This window comes from Sus scrofa, chromosome 16 (assembly GCF_000003025.6).
Source record: "Sus scrofa isolate TJ Tabasco breed Duroc chromosome 16, Sscrofa11.1, whole genome shotgun sequence".
NCBI lineage: Eukaryota > Metazoa > Chordata > Mammalia > Artiodactyla > Suidae > Sus > Sus scrofa.
The window spans coordinates 185,528-204,003 of NC_010458.4; the positions used below are offsets into that span (position 1 = coordinate 185,528).

The 18,476-nt window shown below is 44.9% G+C and overlaps 1 protein-coding gene across 1 annotated transcript in view; it reads left to right on the forward strand.

The window, feature by feature from the left end:
* ANKRD33B (ankyrin repeat domain 33B) overlaps positions 1–18,476 on the forward strand; it is an 84,330-nt gene that overhangs the window by 36,042 nt on the left and 29,812 nt on the right. The window contains exon 2 of the mRNA XM_003134179.4: positions 11,038–11,167. Within this exon, the coding sequence (XP_003134227.1) occupies positions 11,038–11,167 (130 nt within the window). The remainder of the gene's footprint in view (positions 1–11,037; positions 11,168–18,476) is intronic.

Genomic DNA, 18,476 nt, shown 5'->3' on the forward strand with positions numbered 1-18,476 from the left:
CTCACACCAGTCAGAATGGCCATCATTAATAAGTCCACAAATAAGAAGTGCTGGAGGGGGTTTGGAGAAAAGGGAACCCTCCTGCACTGTTGGTGGGAATGTAAGCTGGTACAACCACTATGGAGAATTATATGGAGGTACCTTAGAAATCTATACATAGAATTTCCATATGATCCAGCAATCCCACTCTTGGGCATATATCTGGACAGAACTTTCTCTAAAAAGGACACAAACACCTGCATGTCATTGCAGTTCTATTCACAATAGCCAAGACATGGAAACAACCCAAATGTTCATCGGCAGATGATTGGATTTGGAAGAAGTGGTATATATACACAATGGAATACTACTCAGCCATAAAAAAGAACGACATAATGCCATTTATAGCAACATGGATGGAACTAGAGACTCTGATCCTCAGTGAAGTAAGTCAGAAAGAGAAAGACAAATACCATGTGATATCTCTCATATCTGGTATCTGATATACAGTACAAATGAACCTTTCCACAGAAAAGAAAAATGTGGACTTGGAGAATAGACTTGTGGTTCCCTGGGGGGAGGGGGGGAGAGAGGGAGGGATTATGACTTTGGGATTAACAGATGCAAACTATTGCTTTTGGAATGGATTAACAATGAGATCCTGCTGTGTAGCACTGAGAACTATGTCTAAATACTTACAATGGAGCATGACAATGGGAGAAAAAGTTATGTATACATGTATGTGTAACTGGGTCCCCATGCTGTACAGTGGGGAAAAAACGTGTGTTGTGCGTTGGCGGAAAAAAACAATTAAAAAAAAAAAGATTTCTGATACATGAACAGAAGATATCTTGCCATTAAGTTTAAATAATTATCTTAGGCTCAATTCTTAGTGTAAGTTAGTCAAAAGGAATCTTAAAAATGCCAGATTCATAGAAACAGAGTATAATGGTGGTTTCTAGGGATTGGGGATGGAGAAAATAGTACAAACTTTCAGTTATAAAATGTATAAGTTCTGGGCCTCTAATAAACAGCATGGTGACTATAGTTAATAATACTATAATACTTGAAACTTGTTAAAATAATAGATCATAAAGTTTCTCAACGCACCAAAAATAAATCTGTAATTATGTGAAAAAAAAAAAAAAGAAGAAGAAGGGGATTGCTTTCAGGACACACACTCCCCTCCCTCCCCCTTCTCCAAATCCCCAGATGCCTAATTCAATGTAAATGCTATGTAAATAGCTGCCAGGACACAGCCATTCAAGTTTTGCTTTTGGAACTTTCTAGAATATTTTCCCCCAAATAGTTTCTATCCCCAGTTGGTTGAATCTCAGGATGTGGAACCCTTGGACATGAAGGAGCCCCTTGTACCCTGTTCTGACCAGGAGTTATTATTATTTGTTTATTGTATGCTGTCCTGTGAAGGTCTTTCCACATCAGCGCATGCCTTTAGCCTCATTCCTATTGCTGGTGACGCGGTGCCCCACAGTGTGTGTGTTTACTTATAGCCAGTCATCTCCATGTATATTTGGATTGTTTTCAGGCTTTCCAAGGTACAGACCCCTTGACGTACTTTCGATGTCCCTTAAATGAATCCTCGCAATGGAACTCTTGGGACTGCCTTTTGTTTTCTGGGCTTTTGGCTGTTGCTTTCATGTCTCTATTTCAATAGAGCCTCAGATCTGGCAGTACCAGCCTAAAGCGATACTTACCACACTAAAGGCAACAGACATCTTCTTTGAGGTTTTCTTGGGACCTTGAATCATTTCCTTCCCTGAAGGTGGCAGTAAGATTCAAAAGCCTGGGGCTCACGTCACCCTGTGTCAGCACCTTGGTTCAGAGTAAATTGAGTACTTCCTGGAGGCAGGAAGTTCCGACACCTCTTGGGCATTTCATTCATTCAGTAAATGCTTATTGAGCATCTTGCAGGTGTCAGGAGCTGGGGAAAAGTTAAAAAGATGTGGTTCTTCTCCACTTTGAGCTTAGCTTCCAGTGAGGTGTGAAGTGTACAAGGCAGCCCAAGGAGAGCTTCAGAAAACAGGTAGGAAAGGACTTGAACCAGCCTGGGAGCTGAGAGATGGGTAGCGGCACTGGGGAGAGTAAAACCACCAGGACTTGTTGGAGTCCAGCAGCCTGGGTGGTACCATGCTCAGGCACCAGTTGGTACCCATGGAACAGTGCTTCCCAGGCTGCTGGACTGGCCTTGGGCAAGATGTTTTTTGGCATATGTGGTGTGACATTGTTACCAAATTTTTGTTTTTCCAGCTAAGAAAGAAATTTAAAAGATAATCACTAATTCCTATCCCTGTTATTCTAGAAATAAAAGTACATTTTATGCCCAATCAAGTAGCAAAGACATAATCTGAAAGGACAATGCTTCCCAAGGAAAACATAAATAGTAACTTTTGACACAGTTATAAATACACACTACTATACATATTACATAATAAGTTATGTTTAGATAGGGTATGCATGCTGTGATAACATACAGCCCCAGATTTCTGGTCTTTAAAATACCAAAGGACTGCTTCTTGTTCATTCATGCTCTTGTGGGCTGGCTGGAGGTGATGGTGGGCCTGGGCTTTGTGCCCACACAGACCCAAGCTCAGAGGGAGACATTCCAGCTCCTAGCTTCAAGGAGAGTCATGGCAGGAAAGAAAAGGTGCGGGGGGGGGGGGGGGGTGTGGAAATGTGGCAAATCCTGCACTGTTTCTTAAAATTTCCCCTTGGAAGTGACAAGTGCTATCTTGTTTGCATTTCATTATCTAAAGCTAGTCAGTCTAATCAGACTTCAGAAAGAGTTAGTAGATGCAGTTCTACCATGTGGTAGGAGAGGTAGGTAATGCTGGAACACTCTAGTGCCTACCACAACCCATTGTCCTTGTTTTTTTGTTGTGTATCTTGTTTTTGTTGTGTACCTGCTACTGGGTCCAAGCATGTACTGCTGGCTGCACAACAGACCAATAAATACAAGAGATGAGTTGTTGGGGCAAAGGATAGCAACTTTATTTGGGAAGCCAGCAGACCGAGAAGGTGGTAGACTCATGTCCCAAAGAACCCTCCTGCCTAAGTTAGAATTCAGCCTTCTTCTATGCTAAAAGGGAGCAGAGGGAGGGAGCAGAGTCAAACATTTCCCAGTCTCCATCAGCCTCCTGAGGGGATGTGTTAATTTCTTCCTTCCTGCAGTCATTCACAGGTGGGTCTGCTCAGGATGTTTCCTGTGAACTGAACAAAGGTCTTTTAGCTTAATGCTCATTACCTGGGAGGCAGGGTTCCCAGAGATGTGCCATTATATATAATTTAAGCTTATAGGCAACATCCCTTTAGAGATTAACTTGTGGTGGAATACAAAGGTTCTTGCCTATTGCATACCTATTGCATACCTATTGCATACCTTCACCAACTCCTTCATAGCCTGCCACATCCTTGGGTCTACATGCCTTTGGTAGCATAAGTTCCTAGTCGGATCCGTTAACCACTGAGCCACGACAGGAACTCCTTTTTTTTGTTTTTTGGGTTTTTTGTTTGTTTGTTTGTTTTTTAAAACAAGCGGCTGCACCTGCAGCATATGGAAGTTCCCAGGCTAGGGGTCAAGCCACAGCCACTGTAGAAGTAACGCCAAGTAGTTATGTTGTGAGCCACATGGGAAGTCCCAAATCGTTTTTAAAGTTAAAAAAAGAAAACATTGCTGCTATTTGAGTTCTAGAAGGCTAGCCTGGTAGCTGTTTCATAAGGTTTGTCTGACAGATTTCTAGGCTCATAAACAGTCCTTCTGAGATTATGGACTTTGCTGATTGCCTCCGTCAGTTTCCTGACCTCCTCAGCTATCCCAATTGGAAACACATCTCAAAGGACCCCAGAAGTGATTCTCAGCTGGAATAAAATGTCCTGTCTGTCAATGTCTTATGAGATACTTAACACCAGAGCCACATTTACAAAGTGATAGTTTCAATGAGAATTAGTTAAGTCTGCAAGTTCAGGCCATGTTACTGTCATAGTTGCAGGGCTTTTTTGCCTTCCACCAAATGTGCAGGAGTGATGCCTGTAAGTGTATGTGTCAGGCTGGGGTGGACAGTGCCTGCTGCCCAGAGGGTCCCAGCCATGCCCTTACCACTGAATGTGGAAGTGCAAAGTTCAAAATCATTTACCACCTGGGAGGAAACTATTTACCTCAATCCTAGTACTCACTCATTCATTTCTTCAGCAAGTGACCAGGTAGATCACATTTCTATCTTGGAATTTACTTTCTTGTCATAGTGCTTAATCATAAAGGAGATTGTTGAAACAATGCCTAACACATCTTACACAGACTGATTATGCCTACAGTGGCGGTAACGCAGGGTCACCTTTTAGAAATAGAGTGTATCATTAGAGGACCAGAATTCTTAAGTTCTTTCATAATGTCACATAAGCTTTCCTTGCTCCTGTCGGAGGCATTGTTATGGAGAAAGGCTTTTTATAGAAATAGATTTTCAGGTAATTGAAGTTTACTCTCTTGGCTCTGAACTTTAAAAAATTATGCTATGAATGTTGGAATTTTTTTCTTGACAATCGAAAATGGGCAGTGTCCTATTTCTTCTGTATGATCAGGGGAATTTCCTCTACTATTGTGCCATATGTGGTGTTTGTATGCACGACATGGCACCTCAGTCTCTCCCTTGGCTATTTGTCAGCTCTCATTTCTTCTGCCCACTGGTACCCACTCCCCAACAGATGGTTCTTTTTTTTTTTTTTAAGAGTTTTTAATAGTTGTTTTTATAAAACTGTTTCCTTATGAGACTGTTATTAGTGTAAACAGCGTGTTTGCTGACTTGTTCTCATTGTGAATGAAAATAGTATAAATTCCTCATGAATATGGCTTCTTTTTAAAGAATTCTGGCTGTACAGAAATATAAGGGTAGGAGTTCCCGTCGTGGCTCAGTGGTTTATGAATCCGACTAGGAACCATGAGGTTGCGGGTTCAATCCCTACCCTTGCTCAGTGGGTTAAGGATCCAGCGTTGCCGTGAGCTGTGGTGTAGGTTGCAGGCGCTGCTCGGATCCTGCGTTGCTGTGGCTCTGGCGTAGGCCGGCGGCTATAGCTCCAATTCGACCCCTAGCCTGGGAACCTCCATATGCCACAGGAGCAGCCCAAGAAATGGCAAAAAAAAAAGACCAAAAAAAAAAAATATATATATATATATATGTAAGGGTAAAAAGTGAAATCAGTTCTTTGAAGTATTCCTTCCCCACCTATCTTGTATTAATCAGAGGTCTTCAGAGAGCTGGAGCCAGTAGAGAGTATATGTGGTGTGTGTGTATCTCTATAGATATAGAGAGATATGCATAATTTGATAGATGTATACATATATATTGATTTAGATAGGTACAGCTATTTAGTTAGTGAGATTTATCCATTGCTGTACATTTATATCTGTATCTCTATATATGGGGGTAGATTTATTTATTTATTTATTTGTTTGCTTAATGCCACATCTATGACATGTGGAAGTTCCTGGGCCAGGGATTGAATCTGAGCCACAGCCATGGCAATACTAGATCCTTTAACCCACTGCATGGGGGCAGAGATTGAACCTGCACCTCCATAGCAACTAAGGCTGCGGCATCAGATCCTTAACCCACTGTGCCACAGCGGGAACTCCAGTAAATGTTGTTTTGAACATGAGCACTGCTATACCAGGACAGTCAATCTGAAAACCAAGATGGCTACTAAGTGAATTCGGGCAGTGGGTCGTGCTGGACAAAGGGATGATTCACAATGGGAACTTCTAGAGAGATTTATTTTAAGCAACTGGTTCACACAATTGTGGAAGCTTAGGCAGATGCAGATCTGCAGGTGACTGGCAAGTTGGAGACCCAGGGGGGAATTGTAGTTCAAGTTCACAGGCAGTCTGCTGGCAGAATGCCTTCTTGCCCGGGGGAGATCAGTCTTTTTCTATTCAGGCCTTCAACTGTTGGGCGAGGCCCACCCACACCGCGAAGGGTATTCTGCTTTATTCAGCATCTACGGATTTAAATTGTTATTCTCATTCCAAAAATACCTTCATAGAACTACCTTAAGTAATGTTTAACCAAATATATGGGTACACATGAAATTAACCATCACACACCTTTATTCCTCTTTCTTCTACAGAGGATACCACTCTTAATATTTTGTTGTAATCCTTCTAGATGTTTTCTCTGCATTTTCTAGGGTGAGTGTGTGTATTGAGAGGTTTAACACACTTAAAGGATAACCATTTTTCTCCTTCCCCTACTTTAATATGTTAATATGATAAATGACATTGTTAGAATTCTGGAGTTATATACTGTTTTCTTCCTTTAAGGTGGAGATTTTGGTTTCTTTATCTTTGTTTTTTTGATGTACAAATGCTTACAATTTTTAAGCAGAAACATCCCAACGTATTTTTTTTGTTGTTGCTCTGACTTTTATACTGTATGTAAGCCTTGAAAATTAGAGTTGTATTTTGAGGGTCTAGAGTTTCTAGCTGGCCTCCAAATAGGGGTCTCCATTTGTAGGTCAGTTTACTTTTTTCATTAGTAGTAACATTTTATTCTCATGAATAAAATGTTTTTATTTTAGGCAGCTTACTTTTTCCATTAATAATAATATTTTATTCTCATGAATGCTTTGCTTGTAATTTAAAATACAAGCTCTCTGTGGCTTCAGGGGACGATGTGCCAGTGGGCTTCTGCTGATTCAATGGGTAGACAGTTCTTTCCTTTGCACAAGTCTTGTTGAATGGTCTTGGGAGGCATGGTCAGGAATTGCCAAGAATTGTACCTCCCCTCCCAGCTTCCTGTCGGGGGCACCAAGATGCTCCAGCTAAGACAGAGTTTAAGTTTACTTTAGTTTCCAGCTTAATGCTAGCTTGAAAAATGGAAATGTCATAGTTCCCTTTGTGACTCAGCGGGTTGAGAACCTGGTGTTATCTCTGTGAAGATGTGGGTTCGACCCCTGGCTTTGCTCAGTGGGTTAAGTAAGGATCTGGCGTTGCCACAAGCTGCAGCTTAGGTTGCAGATGTGGCTCAGATCTGGCATTGCTGTGGCTGGGGGTGGCAGCTGCAGCTCAGATTCTACCCTAGCCTGGAAACTTCCATCTGTCACAAGTGTGGCCATTAAAAAATAAAAAGAAATGTCAGACATTTGGAACAGATTCCCAGGAAATAGGCAATAAAGGTAATGATGTTTTAATAGTAATTACGTCTCTGTGGAGACGAGAGCCACAATATCTGGGGTCAATGCCATTTTATCCCGAGACCTCAAATTTCATTATCGTTTTTGTTTGTTTTTTCTGATAGTCTTCATTTCTGACCTAACATTAAGCTAAGATTTCCAAGGCTCCTGTCAGAAGGGGTCTGTTGCACACTGGAGGAACGCTCACCTTTGGGGTTGGAAGGGGCTGTGGGTCTAGAACAGATGACCCCCTTGGTGGTTAGGGCAGGAAACAGTGAAGGTGAGGGTGAGCCCAAAGGACCTGAGGACCCCAGGTGCTTGGAGAGCCTCCGTCTTTATTACCTGACGATGAGAATTCTTCCTTTAACACAGAATCCCTAACCAATGGTTTGATGGCAGGATTGGCGGAGGCAGATGTCCTTTGAGATGTTTCTGAAGGGTGGGTTTGCAATATATGTTAAAAGCCTTCAAAATAACTCCTTTAATCCAGACATACTGCTTCTAAGAATGTCCCCTGAGAAAATAAGGGGTGATACCTACACAGCCCTAGCTCTAGGAATTTTCATTGCAGGTCCTGCTCATAACAGAAAAAAATGGGAAACAATCTCAGTGTCCAAAAGTAGGAATCCATTAAATTACTAAGATTCTGCCATACATATAATACCCTGCAGCGTGGGGAGTGTTGACAAGTATTTCTAATACTTTTATTGGTATGAAAAGACATCACTCATATATTCCTGCAAACATATAGCAAATAATCCAGTGTTTTGGTTTAAAGAAAAAAAAAAGTTGTGTGTTTGTGTGTATGTGTGACTGTGTGTCTAGACTAATTTTTTTTTTTCTAATCTATGTTTTTGGATTTTTTTTTCTGTAGTAAATATGAGCTTCTTCTTGTGGAATCATATAAAAGGAAGTAGATGCCTTTTATGGAACATGCCTTATTTATATGTCAGGAAATCACAGAATACTTGAGATGTCACCCAAAGAAGTTCAAAAGGAAATTCTGGCATTTACGAGGTGGGACCCCAAGATTTCTAGACCACTTATGCAGCAGTGAGCTGACAAGTGAGCTGGGAGGATGGAGATGGTGGCAGTGAACTCTGGTTATCGGAGACACGGAAAGCTTATAAGTAGAGCTTGCCTGGGCTGACTCCATGCTCTATTCTCTTTAAAATTAAATTATTGTGAAATATTTCATTCTATAGATAAAATGACCTATTTCAAAGAAGGCACAGCTGGAGTATATTAAATAGCCTTTGCTGTGGTCATAGATTTGCTGCAGTATGAATGTGTTAAAAAAAAGGTATTCTCTAAAACTTTAAAAAAGTAATATTTGAGATTTAATATATTGGGAGAGCAAGTGGGAGCCTTATTGAGATGGTTAGGCAGGTGGCCCACCCCGTCTTCTCATTCCAGTAAAACGTACATTATTATTACAAATCTGGCAGAAATAAAGCTGGGCCACTGTGGGGTTGCCCTAAACGTTCCCGTGCACTGGTAGGTGCAGAGTATCATCACTGGATCGTTAACTCTGGATCTCGCTGAAACCATGTGTATGAGCAGGTGAACCTGAGTCTTGAGTTATTTCCCTTTGCTACAAGGGGTCTTAATCAGCTTGGGCCTGCCACAGCAAAATACCATAAAATGGTAGCCCGGAGTTCCCCATGTGACGCAACAGGATCAGCAGTGTCTTGGGAGTGCTGGACGCAGGTTCGATGCCCCGCCCAGCACAGTGGGTTAAGGATCCAGTGTTGCCACATTTGTGGCTTGGGTTACAGTTGCGCCTAGGATCTGATCCCTGGCCTGGGAATTCCATTAGCACCAAAAAAAAAAAAAAAAAAAAGGAGAAAAACAAAAAAAACCTGGTTGCCTCCCAATAAAAATTTATTTCCCACAGTTCCAGAGGCTAGAAATCTGCCATCAGGGCACCAGCACATGGTGTTCTGGCCCCGCTTCCTGGCAGGTGGGTGACCACCACCGTCATCACCTGCCCACACTGTCAGGAGCCTTTTTTTCTGACATCACATATGTGGATTTTCTGACATCAGATCCTTCTCGTTTTTCCACCCCTATTCTCCAATTCTCTGACACCAGCAGGGTATCCCACAGTTCAATTAATCTCTGACACTGTCCAGAGTCAGCACATACCCAGGGGTCCCCCAGGCAGTCCCACAAGACGCCCCCCCCATCAGATGCCAGTCACAGGACCCAGGGGCCACCTTCTAACTGACTAGCTATAAGTTTGGGGGTTCCTTCAGCCCCTCCCCAAGTTCGGTAATTTGCTAGACTGACTCACAGAACTGGGGAAATCACTGTTCTTCCTGTTAGTGGTTTGTTCTAAAGGCCACAGCAGAGGAGCCGCCAGATGATGGAGAGTCAGGACCGGGTGTGGGGTAGGGGTGCTGGGCTTCCACGCCTGCTCCCCAAAGCAGCACCCTCCCAGCACCTCGGTGTGTTCACCAACCCAGAAGCTCTCTCAGCCCCATTGTTTAGGGTTTGAAGGCACAGTTGGCTCTAGCTCTTAAATCATTGGCCATTAGCGACTGGATTCAGTTTTCAATCCCTCCCCTCCTGATCCAAGAGGCGTGTGAGGCATTGAAGCTGAAAGATCTAAACTTCCAATGTCCAGATTGGTTTTCTTAGGGACCAGCCCCCATCCTGGAGCCACCTAGCACCCACCCCCACCCTGATTCATCTCATTAGCATACAGAAAAACTGAATCCCCAGGTGTTTAGGAGCTGTGTGCCAGGAAATAGAGACATCACACCCCCAACTTGGTCTTCCTGCTTCCACTCATAGTAGAGTCTGTTTTCCACTGAGTAGCCAGAATTGATGTAGATACTTGACAGTGCACCACCCCAAGCATTCCCCAACCCACACAGAGCAAACCCCACTGAGGTCACCTGTGGCCACCAGTCTCCAGGCTGGTTCCTGAGCGAGGCTCTCTGCCTGCAGCCTCTCCCCCCTCCACATCCCCTTGACATCTTTCCCCACCTCCTCCCACCAGTGCCCCATGTCACTGCACCCGCTCCAGTGCCTATCTGAGACTGAGCCATGTGGCCCCTGCCCTCACAAACTCTCTGACTCAAGTTTCCTTTCTAACACACTCCAGCTCTTACACCTTAGCCCTGTAGTTGATGGCTTTTCCTCCCATTAGAATGGGGTACAAGCACCCTGAGAACAGGGTCTTTGTCCCCAAATATTTAAAAAAATTTTTTTTAATTTTTTGTTAAAGTATAGTTGACTTACAATGTTCCTTCAATTTCTGCTGTACAGCAAGGTGACCCAGTCATACATACATATATATACATACTTTTTTTTTTTTTTTTTTTTTTGATTTTTAGGGCTATACCTGAGGCATGCAGAAATTCCTAGACTAGGAGTCAAATTGTAGCTGCAGCAGCCAGCTTCTGCCACAGCCACAACAGCACTGGATCTACATCTGCAACCCACACCACAGCTCACAGCAACGCCAAATCCTTTACCCACTGAGCAAGGCCAGGGATCAAACCTGCATGCTCGTAGATAGTAGTCAGGTTCATAACCCCCTGAAACACAATGGGAACACCCATTCTTCTTCTTCTTCTTTTTTTTTTTTTAATATCCTCTTCTATCATGTTCTGTCCCAAGAGATTATACATAGTTCCCTGTGCTGTACATAGTGCCTTACTGGTCCTCAATGCTGAACATACATTTAAGAAAGAACTGTGGTCAGCTGGCTCTAACCTGCCTCCGGGAGCCAGGAATGGGTCCTCGCCTCCTGCTTACCCCTGCTTGTCTTGTGCACAGCACCCCCGACCCTGGGCAAGGGGTGCACGTGGGGTCTGCCATGGTGATGCACGCTCTGCCCCACTGACCCACTTCCCTCTTCATTTCTAGACTGGCCTTATTATCGCCTGCTACCATGGCTTTGTGGATACCGTGGTGGTCTTAGCAGAGTGTCCCCACGTTGACGTCAACTGGCAGGACAGCGAGGGGAACACGGCCCTAATCACAGCTGCGCAGGCAGGTAAGACCCAGCTCCCCTTCCTTCCCAGAACTAAGTCTGGAGGGGGGCCTGTGCGGGACCTCAGCTCTTGAGATTGATGATGGAAGGATGAAATGGATCAAAAGCCATGCTTTCCTGCTAAAAGGGACAAGAAAAGAGCTGAGGGTAGGTGATACTCTCTTTTTGTGTTTGGCACTGGATGACTGCATCCAAAACTGTTCTGCTCACATACCACAGACCTATAAATCAAGAAGTGGTGGGGCAAAGAATAGCAACTTTATCTGGAAAGCCAGCAGACAGAGAAGATGGTGGACTCTTCCCAAAGAACCATCTTACCCAAGTTAGAATTCAAGCTTCTTTTATACCAAAAGAGGAGTGGCCATGGCTGGTTGTTGCAAACTTCTTGGTGTAGGAATCCTTTGTTCTTGGAGTTGTCTGCAGTAAGTCTGTCTGATGGCAATAAACCTCCAACAATTCAGTTATTATTTTCTGTTCTGCAACTTTGTATCTCTATGTGAGTGGAAAACTGTTACACCTTTAAGGGTCAGAGCCTTGAGAAGGGGCTATCCTGTATATTTCAGGCTGTAGGCAGCATTCTTTTACAAAAGGTGCAGAGCCAGCATGACTAAGCACAGGGGACAGAGCACAAGGGTTAGAGCTAAAGGAATGGGTCCAACATGGAGTCAGGTCTGTTTTCTGTTACAAGTACCATTTACCCACTAGGGCAAAACTCAGTGTGGAGCAGAACTAGCTCTGAAACTGCCTGAAGTCTTTTTTTTTTCTTTTGTCTTTTTTTGTTTGTTTGTTTTGTTTTTTCTAGGGCCTCACGCTTGGCATATGGAGATTCCCAGGCCAGGGGTCCAATCAGAGCTGTAGCCACCAGCCTGTGCCAGAGCCACAGCAACTTGGGATCCGAGCCACGTCTGCAACCTACACCACTGCTCACGGCAATGCCGGATCCTTAAGCCACTGAGAAAGGCCAAGTATCAAACCTGCCACCTCATGGCTCCTAGTTGGATGCGCTAACCACTCAGCCATGATGGGAGGTCCTGAAACTGCCTGAAGTCTTTAAACATAAAGCTGCCCTAGAAACTGTTGCTGAAATATCAGCTGCCTCTGTACAACAATGCCAAATAGAAATGCAGCAACAGAGTTGGAGGAAACAGAAAAAGTAGCTTTAATTGCCAGGCAAAGAGGGGAACACGGCAGGAGAGTGCCTCAAAGACTGTGCCCCTCCCTGGAGGGGGTAGTGAGAAATCTTATAGTGTTCAAGGAGTAAGGCTCATGGACATTTTCCTGATTGGTGGGTGGTGAGTCAGCGTCATCAACCTGATTTCAGCCGGTCTGGTGTCAGCGTGCTTGTGGGCAGCACACAGTTAATTTCTTCCACCCCATGGGGGCTTCAGCACCTGCAAAACTGCTGCAAGGACAAGGCTCAGAGTATTTCTCTAGCCCTTGAGGAAGAACTAAAGGTCTTCAACTTTGTCGAGTGGCTAAACAATTATTATTTTGTTTTGCTTGACTGTCTCCCCTTTTCTCTGTGTTTTTTCACTTCTCTGATTAAATTGATTCTTTGACTAGTTTTTCTATAGATAAAAACACCGGCAGGAGTCCCCATCATGGCTCAGTGGAAACGAATTGGACTAGTTAGTATCCATGAGGATTTGGGTTGGATCCCTGACCTCGCTCAGTAGGTTGGGGATCTGGCGTTGCCATGAGCTTTGGTATATGTTGCAGATGCGGCTTGGATCCCAAGTTCTGTGTCTGTGGCTGGCAGCTGCAGCTCCCTTTTGACCCCCAGCCTGGGAACTTCCATATGTCGAGAGTGTGGTCCTAAAAAACAAAAAAAATAAAAAATACAGGCAGAGGACATGAGTCGGGGGTGCACTCTGGGAAAGGTCCTGCTACAAAATTCAGCCTGGCATCAACCCTCCCTCCCGAACATCACACCCCACCCAGTCCTTGGAGACTGGGGTCTAAAAGATGCTGGCGAAGTCATTAGTGGAAGGGACACTAGTGGTAGTTAAGGTATAAAAGTAGACACATTTACAAGGTGACCTTGCACTTTGCCCGGAGATGTAAAGAAAACCCAGGGGCTTTGTGCTAAAAGTGGGGCCGTTAGTGAGAGCGCCTGGTAAAGGGTAGGTGTTGTTCTGCCAAAGACGGTCATCTCAAGAGGTGGTTCTTACACCAGCCTTGCTAAGTGCCCTGTGGCTTTCCTTTCTAGAATTGACATTTTGGGAGACAAATATGAAACTGGCTTGTCCCTTCAGTTCCAGACTTCATTTGTAACTGGGGTATTATTAAGCATGTTCGTAAATGACCACTTTCAAAATTCTTGACTTTCAAGATGACATCTGTTGCATCACTCAGATTCTCAGTTGGCAAAAGAGAAGCTGCTTCTGGCTGAGTTAGGAAGAAAAGGTGTTTGTTTATTAAGGGAATGTGGGGGCACCTTACCCCATTGTTGAGAATTGGACTCAGGGCCGGGAAGCTGCAGCAATGCCCCAAACCATGCTGCACGTAGATTCTGGAAAAGGAACTTCTGCCGCTTCCACCCCAGGGGACCTCTCTGTGCTGTCTTGCATCACAGGGTCCTGTGTCTGAGCTATCATGGGGGGCTGGACCAGAGATACCAGCGTCTTGCGGTTTCATCCCGTGTCAGGAACTAGTCTGTTCACATCTGCTTTTCAGTCAAGACGCCTAAGGTGGAAAACCCCTCATACTTAACCAGGCGTCTGGGTTGTTCTCACATGTGTTGACCTCATCAGGTTTCAGGGTGTGAAGCTTTGCCTCCAGGGAGACACTCCAGGCTTTGAAAGCCCAGCTGCACAACGTCCTAAATAGCAAAAGTGTCAAAGGATACTATGAGAGGCGTTCAGTGACCTGCTCGTTACCTCCCACTGGCCAGGGACCTGCGTCCAGGATCAGGTGCTGAGTGAAGGGCCATTCTGCCCTCAAGTAATTCTTCTGGCTAAATAGCCATCTGTTGGGGCTCAGATGGAGGGGTGCTAGGAGCCTTGGGGTGAGAACACCCCACATCACCTGGAGGTTCAGGACAGGGGTGGTGGAGGAGGGGCCTGTGCCAAGTATTTGAAGAAGTCAGGGGCAGCCTGTGTACCTGGAAGCCATGGATCAGAGGGAGCTGGCTGTCTTAGGAATGGCCAAGGATCGAGTGTGACTAAGACAGGGGAGAGGTAGCTCCGGAAGGAGGCAGGGACCAGGTCAGTAAGGGTCGAGATAGAATTTGGGGTGGGGAGGATGCCTTTGAGCGCATGAGGCTGGGTGTGTGGGGACAGGGGTGAGGTGATCTGGTGGCCATGAGGCAGCTGCAGAGAAGGAGCGAGAGGCAAGTGGCAGAGGACTCAGGTCCCGGTGGTTGTGATGTGGGTTGTGGGGGAGAGGTGTGGGAGGTGGTTTTCAGCCTTCTGGACAGGGGATGACCCCAACTCAAGGGGTGGACGTGAAAGGATAGGTGTTTGGAGAAACATCACTATCATTTGGTCCCCAGGCCTTTGAAATGCCGAGCCATCCAAGTCAGAGGTCTCCAAGGCGGGGTAGGCTCAGAGCGCGGAGCCCCAGCTGTTGGAGTCCAGATGGGTTATCTGATGTCCCTGGGCAGCAGGGCCATGGCATGGGCTAGGGTAGGAGAATGTTCAGGAAGAAAAGCTCACTGATCAATTGGCTAGGGCACTTTGTGTGTGTAGCGATATTAATTGTAGCTTTATACCCTTGAGGCATTTTCTGAATTTCTGCCTATTTGAAAATACTTTTATTTGCACAGTAATATCAACTTGTCTTTTGCCTTTTTTCCCCACATTTTGTGTGGTAGAGGAATAACCTGAGCCCAGCCTGCTCTTTGTCTTTGTTGATTCCCAGGTGTTTCTTAAGAATATGATCATCTCCTGCTCACCCCCCGCCCCCAATCCTAGACAGAGAAAAGTCCCCATCCAGTCACCACCAACCAGAAAACCTACAAACCATCATTTTCACATATCTTTTGTATCTCGGTTCCTTCTCCCTGTGTTTGTGTGACTTCTATTAAGCATAGAAGGGAACACTTTAGGGAACACTTTTCTATTATCTTTGAACATTGCATCTACCTTGTTTCGCTTGTTCTTCCTGGAGTTCCTCTTAGGTGTAGGTTACATCCTCATGTCATCACTTGCTCCCATCATTTAAAAAATTTCTTTTCTATGCTTGACTCCAAATCTGCGGAAATGCTTCATATCACTTCCTATTACTTCATTAGTTTGTTTTCATGCAATTTATTGCATTACATGGCCTTCTTTCTTCATGAGCGTACCTAATGCCTTGGTCTGTTTGGGCTGCTGAAACAAAAATTTATTTCTCATCATTCTGGAGGCTGAAAGTCCAAGGTCAAGGGTACTGGGCCATTTGGTTCCTGTCCTCTTTCTGGCTTACAGGTGACATCTTCCCCCATGTCCTCGCACGGCAGCAGAGAGAGCCAGATCCCAGTGTCTGATGGCTCCTCTTACAAGGGTACCAGTCCTGTTGGATCAGGGCACCATTCTTTTTTTTTTGGCTTTTTGCCATTTCTTGGGCCGCTCCCGCCAGCATATGGAGGTCCCCAGGCTAGGGGTCGAATCGGAGCTGTAGCCACCGGCCTACGCCACAGCCACAGCAATGCAGGATCCAAGCCACACCTGCAGCCTATACCACAGCTCACGGCAACGCGGGATCCTTAATCCACTGAGCAAGGCCAGGGATCAAACCCGCAACCTCATGGTTCTTAGTCGGATTCATTAATCACTGAGCCACAACGGGAACTCCCAGGGCACCATTCTTATGACCTCATTTAACCTTAGCTACCCTGACAGGATTGGCATGGCTGGAGTGTGCTTGATTATATGAGTACCAGAGGTGAGGGTATGGTGGGAGTGGGGGCTGTGACCAGACTGGGTCATGCAGGAGGAGGCCAACAATGTGGTGGCTGTTCTGGGTGCTTTTTCTATTTGGTCCTGCTCATGTTCTTGCAAGTTGATTGTAGAAGGCAGTGTTTGGGCAGGGAGGAGGGTGGAAGAGCAACACATAAGCAGTCAAACACATACAGCAATGAAGGTTAAGGATAAAATCTCTTTGATTTTACTTTCTAGATGTAGCAATGTAATTGGATTTGTAGATGGATTCTTTTCTGTTTCCTTTTATAAAAACAAAAACATCATAATGGATTTTTCCTCTTTCCTGGCTTCCAAGATCCTCAGTCTATTTACCGATTTGTTCAAGCTCTGTACATAGCTATTTTCCCCTAATCAATTCCTCCAGGTTGAGGTGACAGCACCTGTCCTCCAGGTTGAGGTGACAGCATCCTGGGGCCGCCCCACTCCCTGAGAGTACCATGACCTTGAAGCATAGCTTGACTCTCAGCATTGAGCTTGTTACTGAACCAAACTCAGGCCCACTTGCCTGTGCGCAGTAAAGCCAACCCACTGACACTGGGTTGGGGTGAAGGAAAGGGCAGTGTTTATTGCAGGCACCAAGCAAGGAGTCCCGGCATCTAGTGCTCAAAAGGCCTGAACTCCTTGATGGCTTTCAGGAAAAAGTTTTTAAAGACAGGGTGAGGAAGGGGGGTTCCGGGGTGTGTAATCAGCTCATGGACCTTCTTCTAATTGGTTGCTGGTGAGGTAATCAGGAATCAACATCATCCACCTTCTTCCAACCAGTCTGAGGTCTATGTGCTTGTGGTCAGCATGCACCCAGACCTCTTCGACTGGGTGGAGGTCTCAGTAACTGTAACACAGCTCAAAGGACATGACTCAGAACGTTATTTAGAGCCCTTGAGAAGGAACTAAAAGTCCTTGACTTTGTTTAATGGCTAAACTATTATTAATTTGTCTTGCTTGACCGTTTTCCTTTATTTCTGCATTTTCTCACTTCTCTGGCTAAATTTTTTCTTTGGAACTTGGGGAAGGCATAGGAGGCCAAAGTTTTTCTATAAACAAGAGGTAGGCAGAGGACATGGTGTGAGTGTGTGTGTGGTTGGGGGAAATCTGTCCTGAGAAGGCCCCATAGGGTCCATCTTGATTACAAGCTGAATCATCATTACCCCTGGGTGGTAATCTATGTTTTAATCCAGATTTGGTTAAAACAGATTGCTGGGCCTGGCCCCCAGATTTTTGGATTGTGCAGGTCTGGGGTGGGGGCCAAGAATGTGCATTTAAGGGGGTTTCCAGATGACACTGATGCTGGAGGTCTGGGGATCTCATTCTGAGAACTAGGGCCTGCCAGGCTCCCATACAGAATGGGGGCTCGGGGTGCCTCTCAGTGGATCTTAGAGCTGAAGAGGGGAGGGGCACTGACCTGACCTGGGTGAGATGTCAGCAGAAGGACACAGAGCTGTCACTAAATCAAAGTGAGACTAAAAAAGAGCAATTGAGCATCTGTCTGTGCCTTTTATGTACTGTTTTGACCAAAGAGAGGCTGTTTGGCTTTTTTAGCTGATAGAATCAAATGATTCCATTTTAATCCAATTCCACAACCAGTTTTATTTATTTTATGATTTCTTAATTCCAAAAGATGTCTACTAACACGTGCTTACAGCAAAAAATCACCATGGAAGTATTTTTTTTTAAAAAGAAGCAATATAAAAAAAAAAAAAAAAAAAAAGAAGCAATATTGGAGTTCCCATTGTGGCACAGCAGGTTAAGAACCCAAATTAGCGTCTGTGAGGATTTGGCTTTGATCCCTGGCCTTGCTCAGTGGATTAAGGATCTAGTGTTGCTGTGAGCTACAGCACAGGTTGCAGATTCGGCTGGAATCTGGCATTGCTGTGGCTGTGGCATAAGCTGGTAGTTGTAGCTCTGATTCAACCCCTGCCTGGGAACTTCCATACGCCATGGGTGTGGCCCAAAAAAGACAAAAAAAAGAAGAAGAAGAAATGTCTCTTTTCCCTCTCGCCAGTTCATCGATTGATTGCATTCTAGCTGATTACCCTTCCTTCTCTCCTTTTCAAAAGGTTGTTTTGTTTACATGAATGGGATAATTCTGGAGAGCTTGTGATTTTAACTTTTTCCATTCCATCGATCTAGGAACTTTGCCTGGTTCCTACAGTTGCACACCCGAGTGATGGCAAGTTCACAGCTGTATCCCTCACATCCTATAACAGTTCAATAAACTCTGGCCCATCCATTCTATGCAAGTTCCTCATTTAAAATAAATATTTACCCAGCAGTCACTTCATGTCTAAGTGCTCGGCTAAGTGCTAGGTCTGTGGGTGGACAGGCAAAAGTACGCATAATCCTGTCTCCTGAATTTAAAGTCGAGTGTGCAGGGGTTTCTGATGAGCTTGTTATGGACAAAGCTGGAGTGA